Source organism: Pogoniulus pusillus, chromosome Z (genome assembly GCF_015220805.1).
Source record: "Pogoniulus pusillus isolate bPogPus1 chromosome Z, bPogPus1.pri, whole genome shotgun sequence".
In the NCBI taxonomy this organism is placed as follows: domain Eukaryota; kingdom Metazoa; phylum Chordata; class Aves; order Piciformes; family Lybiidae; genus Pogoniulus; species Pogoniulus pusillus.
The window spans coordinates 104,261,893-104,272,440 of record NC_087309.1 but is presented as its reverse complement, the minus strand read 5'-3'; the positions used below and the strand labels follow the sequence as shown (position 1 = coordinate 104,272,440).

Below are 10,548 nucleotides of genomic sequence, written 5' to 3'. Positions count from 1 at the left end.
TGGGCAAGATCATGGGAGTTGACATAGCTAGGCCAGTTGACCCAAACTGACCAAAGAAGTATTTCATGTTATATGACTTCAGCTCAGATATCTATACCAAGTGAAGGAAGGAAGTGTGGCAACATTCATCGATGACATCTGTCCTCTACTGCAACTGCTCCTGGAAGTATAGCCCTGTTTCCTAGAGAATGACCATCCACCATCTGCTGACATGAAACAGTTTGCTTTTGCTTCTGTGCAGGGCCTTCGCTTTGGCTTTGCATTATATTAAATCAATTCTGGTTTGACTCCTGGGCTTTTATTATACTTTCCCTCCCCCTTATCCATCTAAGGGATCCAGAACACAACTTGTCCTATTTATTCCTAAAGAACACAACTTACCCTATCTATTCCTACACAACACAACTTATCCTATTTATTCCTAAAGAACACAACTTGTCCTATTTATTCCTAAAGAACACAACTTATCCTATTTATTCCTAAAGAACACAACTTACCCTATCTATTCCTACACAACACAACTTATCCTATTTATTCCTAAAGAACACAACTTACCCTATCTATTCCTACACAACACAACTTATCCTATCTATTCCTACAGAACACAACTTATCCTACTTACTCCTACAGAACACTAATGATCCTATCTATTCCTAGGGAACACTAACAATCCTATTTATGTTGGAGAGGCCAAGACTGTGAGGACGGGTCTGTGAGTTGTCCCTCCGTGCTGCAGCACCAGAGCCAAGGCTGTGCCGAGTTGTTCTCCTGAGTCCTGCTCCCAGATGTCACAGCAGGACCCGGCCTCAGGCACTAATGGCCGCTGTTCCTGGCTTCCTTGGCTGCAGTGATCAGCGGGATCAGGCTGGAGACTGGCCCCGCTGATGTCACAAATGGGTGCTGTGCAGAAGAAGAAACACAAATGAACCATTTCTGTCCAAACTCAGGGGCCCACAGGCTCAGGCAGTGCTCCCCTGCTTCCCAGCCATAAGCACAAAGAGAACTGAGGGCACCACCTGCCCCTCTGTTTCCCTGCCCAGTCCCTTGCTACCACGCTGGGCATGGCCCATGGTGCTGCCAATCCATTTCTCAAGGTGTTCTCAGCTGGCTGGGACTTTGGCCCTGCCAGACCTCTGCGAATGCTGCTGCTGTGCCAGGACCTTGTAGCTTCCAGGAAGCTCAAATGCTCAAAACCCTTCCTTGGTTCCTGCTCCCTAAAGCCATGGGCTACTTTAGCTGTCACAAAGGCTGAGGGGCATCAGCCATTGCTCAGGGAACCTCAACAGCTCCAGGACATGTTTATCCCAGTAGGGTCCAGGCCCAGGGCTGCTCTGAAGGCTGCTGAGGTGCAGAGTTTCAGCAGCAAGACAAGAGCAGGCAGATACATGATGAAGTGCTGAGGTGCTGAGCTCTGCCTTGCATGGGAGCAGGGCCTGCCTGGCATCATTGCACCTGAGGGTCCATAGATGCCTTCAAGTGTTGCTGCTGAGGAAACCCTTCCCTGCACTTGCAGCTGCTTTGCAGTTTACCTGCAGCAGGTCCCTGGCAGACCAGCGCCTGTCCACATCCACCTCCAGGCAGCACTGAAGGAAGCTGAGAAGGGCAGCAGAGAGCTCCTCGGGGTTCTGCAGCTTTGGTGTCTCACCAGCAGCTAGCAGATCGCACACCTAGATGAAGAGGAAGCACAAGACTTCATCTGCTTCTTTCAGATCCACAGATGTTCCTCCAGAGCCCTGTCAGTTCTTTCAGGCCCAGTCTCAAGGGCAGCTTCTTCCCTGGCAGAGGCATAGAGATGACGTTTTTGGACCGACAAATACTCCACCCTGCTGCAGCCACAGCTATTCCAGTGTCAAAAGCATCTTGCCTTGATGCTGACTGCATTGGCTGACTCAAGGAGTCACCAGCACCAGCATCTTTGACTTCCCCACAGCAAAGCTGCTCCAGTTGTACAACAGTATCTACTGCTGTGCCCCTTACCCTGTTGTCACTTTCGCTGGCAAAGGGAGGCTCTCCTTCGGCCATCTCCACTGCCGTGATGCCAAGGGACCAGATGTCCACCTTGGCACCATAGGGCTCTTCCTTCAGGATCTCTGGAGCCATCCAGTGTGGAGTTCCAGCGTAGCTGGTCCTCTTGCTCTGCTCAGGGGTGAGCAGAGCGCAGACGCCAAAATCAGCTGAGAAGAAGACCAAGCCTTGTTAAAGCCAGGAGGAATGGGGACAGCAAGCCAAAGAGACACCCTCTGCACCCAGGCTTGCTAGGGCCATCCGCTTGGGTCTGCCAGCAGAAGCGGCCATGCAGTGGTTATCAGCACAGCAGCCAAAGCCCTGCTGAACCCATCTCTTTACAAAGGCCTCCAGCTCCATGCAGTGGCCTTGCTACACCTGAACTCTTGTCACTCCCTCTCTGTGGCAGGAGCTGCCCAAGCCACAGCCACTCTCCACGCTTGTTTCCTTTCCTGTCCTCCTCTGCATCCTGGAATTGCACACTCAGCTGGCAGCAGGGCTCCAGGCACTGCCACAGCCATCACTTCTGGCTACCTGGCAGTCGGTCAGAAGCAGTCCCACACCACATGCTGGGAAGGTAGCCCCTGACCAAGGTTTCTTACCCAGTTTCACAGACCCGTCCATCCCAAGCAGGATGTTACAGCCTTTGATATCCCTGTGGATGATGTTGTTGGAATGAAGGCAATCCAGACCTTGCAGACACTGAGGGATAAGACAGAAACAGGAGGGTAAAAAATCCATGGCCTGAGTTCATCCCAGGAGCTAGCAAAGGGCGCTAGGAGATTTCACTTCTAGATGGATTGTGAGCAATGTCAGAGTCTTGTGCTCTCCAGAGGCATAGCTTGCTGCTGTAGTGCTAGCAGAGGAATGACCTTCCACAGGAAGGCCCACTCTGTCCTTTGGTGCAGAGTATCCCCCGAAAGCACAGGCAGAGTGGCTGCTGCTGCACTGGCTGTGCTGCCTCCTTCCCTGTGGCAAACTCTGGCTGGCCAAAACAGAAAAGCCCTATTGCCTCTGAAGATGCCATCTCTCCTCTTCTACCCACCTGTGCAGAAGGACCACCCTGTCCCAATGTCTGGAAGCACAGGTGGCAGCCCTTACCTCCCTGCAAACCACTGCTGTTTGTTCTTCATTCATCTGGGTTGCCTTAACCACATCCCCCAGGGAGCCTCCAGCCAGATATTCCAGGACCAGCCACAGCTCAGCACCCACCAGATAGCTGGAAGGAAAACAGTGGCAGAGTAGAGCAGTGTTCAAGAGGTCACTTCTCTGCCAGGGAGTACCTCTGGCTGGCACTCTGCAGAGGATCCCTCAGCTGGTGAGAACAGAAGCACTCACCTGTCCAGGTAGCTGACGATGTTTGGGCTCTTATGGTCCCGCATCACGAGGATTTCATTTATCACATACTCCTCGTCCTCTGGAGCCACACGGATGTGCTTGATGGCCACCTGCAGTGACATTGAAACCCATGAGCTTCAGCAGGCTGCTGCACGAAACCAGCATGGACTCACTGTGAGTGTTTGTGTGGGGCCATAGGCAAGCTGTGCCCAGCTCTCTCCTTCCGAGACTCAGGAGCTCACCCTCATACATGACAATCTCCCCTTTCTCTGCTGCCTCGGGTGCTACTCACAGGCACAAGATATGTGGAGTTACTGCAGCAAAGAAACCCCCTTGCTCTGACAGAGCTTTCACTGAGCAGCTGAAGAGAGCAGAGGATGGATTTTGCCTTCTGGTGCTACTTTCAGAGGAAAGGGATGAGGGTGACCTGAAAGCCTCATCCCCAGTTTGCAGTCCTGGGGAAGGCAATGAAGAGCTGCAGAAGCTGCTGGCACTCCTGGCACTCACCTCTCGTTCTGTGGCCATCTCAACAGCACGATAAACAGCTCCATAGCTCCTGGGAGCACAAGAGCAGCAAAGAAAGGAGGAGGGGGTTAGTACCTGTGAGCAAAAGGCAGCCCAGACACGAGAGCTCTGCTGCCTGCAGTGGCTCCAAGTGTCCTCTGGCATTTACAGGTGCCTCGAAGACATAGCTGTGATTGGACTTACCCTTGGCCAAGCTTTTCGGCTTCAGCATATTTACTCTCAGGCTCTCCCATGCTCACAATGCTCCCTGGAAGACACAAAATTCGAGAGGCTTCCTTGAAGATGCAGCAGAGGAGATCACAGCCTTGTACTCAAGCAGAAACTATCTCTGCTTTTGCCGTGGCTGCAGAAGGAAGCTCAGGCACACCCAGCCCAGGCACAGCTGCCCTCAGAGGCTGCAGCAAGCCCCAGAATGCTCTGGCTGCCTCCAAGGATGCTCTCAGCTTGTGTAGGAAGCTGTGAGTGACTGCTGGCACTCAGCTGAGGATGAACATTGGGCGGGGGTTGGCCTGAGGCATGCACAAAGTGCAGTGCTGTCTCAGACAGGAGTACAGGACACATACCAAGCTTGTCCAGGGAGGCCTCATCTGGCTGCTGCTGCCTGCACCTCTCACTGTAGGATGCCCACACCTGTGACGAGAAATGGTTTAGAGTCAGAAAGGAGGCTTGCAGTCTTGCACCAGAATGGCACTTGGAGGGCAGACCCTCAGGAAGATCCAGTCTGCCACATGCAGGGCTCTAGAGCTGTGTGGGTTTGCTGTCCCTGTCCCAGACTGCAGAGGCACAGTGGCAGGCTGCACAATGGCAGGGGCACAATGGCCACCTGTGTGGGACTGCGACTCTCTGCAATGATGACAGAGAGGCTGCAAGGATGCTTTGGGCAAAGCTGTTCCCTTTCTCACCAGCAACACTCAAAGACACACAGCCACCTTTTTCCTGGGCCTGTGATGAATTCACACTCCCTGTCCCAGGATTCCGAGGGGACTCATGGCTACGGGACATAGGCAACAGATTGTGCTGCTGTCAGTGGCTTTGGTGAAACACTAGGTCATGGCAGGATTCTAGCCCTGAGAGACTTCATCCGGGAGCTGCCTGATCAGAAACCTCTCACTGCGCATGACACCAAACATGGTGCTGACCAGAGCTGGGACTTACTGATTTTCTCTCTTCAGATGGTGGGACCACAACAGGCAGGGGCTCATAATCATCATCCCAGTTCTCGCCATCCTCAGCCTCGACATCCTTGACTCTTTCGGATGTATCACTGGCAGGCTCCTCTCTGCCATAGTCCTCGTATTCATAGCCACCTGCTCCATCATCATCCTCGTCAGCAGAGGCCAATCCATCTAGCAGGCATCCTGATCCTGGTGGTGTCTCCTGTGGACAGACAGGAGCACAGGTGACAGTCACCACTTGGGAGCTGCAATCACTACCCACCACTTCAGTCTGCTTAGCCACCAGAAACCAGTCTAGACATGGCTAAAGTCCTGCAAGCCTCAGCTCTAAGGTGCAGTTGGCTCAGGTCATGGCAGGACTGTAGCCTTGGGAGTCTTCAGCCAAGGGCTGTCTGATCAGAAGCATGCCCCTGAAAGACACCAAATCCAGTGCTGACCAAGGCTGGCACTTACTGATTTTACGCTTCCGGGTTGGTGCAGCCTGAGAGGTTGATGTTCAGAGCTGTATGGCCTCTCTCCAAAGCCCTTCTCCTCTTCGTCGGAGCCAGCAGCAGCTCCAGCATTCTCTGCTCCTGGCCCCGAGTCCTGTGGACAGACAGGAGCATGAGTGGCTGTCACCACCCTGTCTTGTGAATCCATTTGATGTTTTTCAGTGTGGCTAAGGACAACTAAATCACCCCAGCCTTCAGTCGGTCTCACTTTGCAGCACATCACACCCAGCCACACCTGGCAGCTGGTTACCTGCTCTGGCTTTGTGCCTTCCCCACCTGTAGCAGCTGGTTACCAGCTCTGCCCTTGCCCACCTGGACTGGAGCACACTGTCAGAGAGCTGCCTACACACAGAGGCTTGTAGCTGGGCTGAGAGTCAGGTGCAGCACCCAGCTCTGAAAGGCAAGTGCAGAAAGGGGCTGCTGCTCTGGCCAGTGCAGGGAATGGCAGGACACACATTCCAAGCACACCTCACGGCACACTCCTCTCTCCTTCACCCCTCTAGAAGCAGCAAAGGAGACTTCCTCACTCACCGAGGGATGGGCTGCCCTGAATCCACGGCCGATCTGATCTGCAAGGAGCAAGGGAACAGGCATCAGAGGCGTCGGCAGCCTCTGCTGTGGGCAGCCCCACAGAGCAAGCACACCCAAAGGGCTGGCGTCTTTCTTTCGCAGCAGCCCTCCAGCAGCACTGGCACTCATGGCAACAGGACAATGCTCTACCAGGTTGTTCTTTTGGCACAGTTCTGCTGTTTAGTTTCTGCCCTGCTTTGCCAGCAAGTCAAAGAAGTAGAAACTTGCTCAAGAAAATGCTTCCCGCTGTGCACAGGAGCTCCTAAAGCAGCTTTGTCACTCTCCTGTCTCTCGAGCTGCTGGCAGTGTTTCCCCGTGAAAGCTTCCCCACAGTGCCCCTTAGCCCTGGCACGGCTGTAGCCAGGAGCTCCAGCAAACCAGAGGTGTCTCGGCGGTGATCTTGTTTAAGACCCGGCTGGGCCACTGAGGAAGGCTGCGAGAGCACAGACACACAGCAGGCACATTCGCTGCTCTCTCTACTAACAGCCTCTACTCACTTGCCAACAGCCCTGCCATCAGCCAGGGCTTGTCCAGGAAAGAACCGGCGGCAGTGGCCCACTCCAAGAGGAAGGCAACGCCAGCAAGGAGCCGCATTGCCATCTCTGCAGCACCACGCAGCGACTGCCTGGGCAGCTACCCGAGAGGATCTTCTGGCAAGGGCAGGCACGGGAGAGTGCTCTGCGCACCGGGAGAGCGCTGCGATCGCCGAGGCGTCAGGTCCTGCTCCTGAGGCGGCAGGGCAGTGGCATCACAGCAGAGCGCTGCGAGGTGTGCTTGTGACATCAGCGCAGCTGCCCGGGCCCCTGCGCGCCTAAGCACGGAGGGCCTGGGCAGCTCTCCTCTGTCCCAGACACTCACCACAAGTGCTCATGCTCCGTAACCTCTTGCTGAACAGATTCCTGGAGCCGTGGGGTCGGTTGGGTTGGAAGGGACCTTGAAAGTTCCAACCCCCATGTGCAGAGACACATCCACTAGACCAGAGCGCTCAAGGTGTCATCCAAGCTGGCCACAGACACCTCCAACGATGGGGAATCCACAGCCTGCTTGGGCATCCTGTTCCAGTTTCTGACCACCCACACTGTAAAGCATTTCTTCCTGATCTCCAGTCGAAATCTCCACTGTTTAAATTCAGTCTCTCCGCCCTCGCCAGGCCACAAGCCCCTGTCAAAAGTCCTTCCCCAGCTTTCTTGTAGCCCCCTTCAGGTATACAAAAGCTGCTCTAAGGTCTGCCTGGAGCCTTTTTGGCCCTGCTCTGAACCTGCTCCAGCACCTCTGTGTTCCTGTTACGCTGTGGTCACCAGAACTGGGCACAGTGCTTCAGATGAGGTCTCAGCAGAGTAGAGTAGAGCAGAATCCTCTCCCTGTCCTGCTGCTCTCACTGCTTTGGGTGCAGCCCAGCACACAGCTCCCTTCTGGGCTGCCAACAACCGTTGCTGGCTGCTGTTGAGTTGTCCTCAGTCCTGAGCCCTTCTCCTCAAGTCTGCTCTATGTTCCTCCTCACCCAGCCTTCTTTTGTGCTTGGGATTGCCCTGACCCAGGTGCAGGATGCTGCATTTGGTCTTGTTGGACTTCCAGGAGTAGCTCAGACAATGCAGAAGCAGCTGAACCTGTGTCCCTGTCAGACCACTGTGCAGGAACGAGGATGCACATAAGCAGCAGCCAACAGGACCTTTGGGTTAGGGTGCAGGGACCTTAGAGACCATCTACTGCAACCTCCCTGCCATGGGTGGGGACACCTCTAAGTAGACCTGGCTGCCCAGGGCCTCATCCTGCATGGCCTTGAACATCTCCAGGGAGGAATCATGCACAACATCCCTTGGCAACCCTGTCCCTTGTGCTGAAGAACATCTTTGTAAGATCCAGTCCAAACCCACTCTTCCTCACCCCAAAACCGTTGTCCCCTGCCCTGTCTCTAGACACCCTTAGGAAATGTCCTCTGCCCTTCACAAAGGTTTCTTTCAGATACTGGAAGGCAGCGCTAAGGTCTCTGAGGGTCCATTTCCAGCTTCTGACCACCCACGCTGTAAAGAATTTCTTCCTGATCTCCAGTCTAAATCTTCACTCTTCAAGCTCAGTCCATCCACTCTTGTCCTGTCACAACAAGCCCCCCTCAAAAGTCCTTCTCCAGCTTTCTTATAGCTGAATTCAGGTACTGGAAGGCAGCTCTAAGCTCTCCCTGGAGCCTTCTCTTCTCCACACTCAAGAGCCTCAGCTCTTTCAGCCTGTCCACAAAGGCAAAGTACTGCAGCCCTCTGATCATCTTCTGTGCCCTCCCCTGGACCTGCTCCAGTACTTTTATGTCCCTCTTATGCTGTGGGCACCAGAACTGGGCACAGTGCTCCAGATGGGGTCTCAGCAGAGCAGAGCAGAGCAGAGTCAGAATCCCTTCCCTACTCTCACTGCACTGGATGCAGCTCAGCACACAGCTGTCCTCTGGCCTGCATGAGGGCACTGCTGGCTGCTGTTGACTTGTCATCAGCTGATACCCCCAAGTCCTTTTTGCCAAGGCTGCTCTATGTAACTCCTTGCCCAGCCTATGTTTGTGCCTGGGGTTGGCCTAACCGACATGCAAGACCTCTCACTTTCACCTGTTGAACATCGTGCAGCTGTCACTGGCCCATTTCCCCAGCCTGTCACAAGCCTTCTGGAGGGAGCTCTGTCCTCAAGTGAGTCTAGTGCACCACACAGCTTGCCGTCATCAGCAGGCTTGCCGAGGGTGCCCTCAATGTCAGTGTCCATGGGACTGACAAAGTTGTGGAGGAGAGGGATGTGAGAGGAACAGCTACGAAGACACCAAGCTCCATGGCTAGCCAGCAGTCTGACCACCTGCAGCCCACAGAGATTAACAGGGGAGCAGAATCTCACCCACAGCCTGTGCTGAAGACCATGGTGTGGCGTGGAAGGCCAGGACTCCAAGGGATGCCCACACTGCAGCAGTCTGTAGCTGCCAGGACTACATCTCACCAAAGGCACCCAAGGCTATTTCTGAGCATGTGCACCCTGTGGAAGGACTCATGCTGGAGCATCTGCAAAGAGCTGCAGCTCCTCATGGAAGACTGTGCCTTGTGGGATGGAGGCCAGGCTGGACCTGGGGAAGAATGTAAGAAGTTCTTGTGCTGAGGAGGAAGGGGCAGCAGAGGCAACGTGTGAACTGAGCACGAGCCCATTTCCCATCTTCCTGCATGGCTCAGTGTGAGAAGGTGTAGCAAAGAAGTAGCAGAGCTGAGCCTGGGGAGAAGGGAGGGCTAGGGAAAGGTGTTTGTGAGCTGTGGTGGCATCTCTCACTGTCCTGCTCCTGTTGCCTTGGAAAGGGGTGGTGGCTTTGTTGCAGAAGTTAAATGGGTGGGTTCTTTTCTGGGCCCCTTTTAGCACTGCAAGGCCATGGGCAGGTCTTTCTGGAGACTTCTCTTCTCCAGGCTGAACACCACCAGCTCTCACAGCAGAGAAGTCCCAGCTCTGCCATCACTTTTGGGTCCCTAAACAGAAAGGCTTCTATTGAATTGCCAAAAGACTGGTGCCTGAGGTCAACTGAGACACACAAAGACATCTGTATGGGCACCAGGCCAAAAGAGAAGTCTGGGGACATCATCAATTGAGGGTCAGGGCACCTACACCAGGGTAGGGACAATGTCCAAGCACTAACACCAGCCAAGTGAGGAGTGGCTTGAGAGCAGTCTTGAGGAGAAGGATTTGTGGGGGTATCTGTTGATGACAAACTCCCCATGAGCTAGCGGTGGGTCACCTCTGCACATGAAGCTCTTCTCTTTGGAGTCCGTTTCTTTGGAGTCATGAGACTGGAGAACATCTCGAACAGCCTGTGGGCTCTGTTGCTTCTGCAGTCTGCTTCAGTTGGAGGTGTGTGGTAGCCTGGCCCACGCCTCTGAAATGCCCTGTACATGCCAGCTGGACACTTGACACAGGATGTTTAATGCTTGCTGGCCAGGTTGGGCCTGCAGCTTTGCTGCTCTCTCAGCATTACCCTGAGGGCATCTCAGTCCAGTGCTAGTGGCCATGGGAATCTCAGGGACACTTAGACCAAGCAGAATGTCTCCACCTTTGCACTGAGTAGTTCTGGGAAGCATTTGGAGCAGGCAGGAGCTTCCCATTCGCAGGAGCTGATCCAGCCTGGGGACATTCTCATGTGGGCACTGTTGGAAGCACAGATATTGGAAATAGGAAAGCTCCTCACTGTTGACAAGCATCCAGACCTAGAACAGACACTGTGCCATCAAGAAGGAAGTTTGATTTGGTCCAGGGCTGGCCCTGGCCTTCCTCTTCTCCTGCTTAGTGCAGCGACCCAGACCTGCAGCCAGACTGGGCTGTCAGGGTGCCTGCTGTTGGACCTGTAACAACCTGTCTCAAGTGGTGACCCCATGAAGAGATAAGTGCAGCTGCACCAAGCCTCTCTGATCTCTGATGCCTTGGGCGGAAAGCGAGGGGATTCA

At 54.2% G+C, this 10,548-nt stretch overlaps 1 protein-coding gene across 1 annotated transcript; it reads right to left on the bottom strand.

Moving 5' to 3' along the window:
- Window positions 1-780: 780 nt before the first annotated feature.
- Window positions 781-5,681, bottom strand: LOC135192987 (serine/threonine-protein kinase PAK 3-like). The gene is made up of 11 exons (XM_064176377.1): window positions 5,496-5,681; window positions 5,023-5,244; window positions 4,431-4,497; window positions 4,051-4,114; window positions 3,850-3,898; window positions 3,343-3,452; window positions 3,106-3,223; window positions 2,607-2,706; window positions 1,978-2,174; window positions 1,530-1,667; window positions 781-900 (listed from the first exon to the last, which is right to left on the bottom strand). Exons 1-11 carry the CDS (start codon window positions 5,679-5,681, stop codon window positions 814-816), a joined length of 1,338 nt encoding a protein of 445 aa, XP_064032447.1. The 3' UTR covers window positions 781-813.
- Between the last annotated feature and the right edge of the window lie 4,867 nt (window positions 5,682-10,548).

What these genes read in the sequence shown, in the direction of transcription:
- LOC135192987 (XM_064176377.1), bottom strand. Translation starts at nt 5,681, where the DNA reads ATGGATTCACAAGACAGGGTGGTGACAGCCACTCATGCTCCTGTCTGT. An exon ending in CATCTGAAGAGAGAAAATCA is followed by an intron (nt 4,498 to 5,022) that starts GTAAGTCCCAGC and finishes TTCTCGTCACAG; the next exon opens with GTGTGGGCATCCTACAGTGA. An exon ending in CAGCAGTGGTTTGCAGGGAG is followed by an intron (nt 2,707 to 3,105) that starts GTAAGGGCTGCC and finishes CTTATCCCTCAG; the next exon opens with TGTCTGCAAGGTCTGGATTG.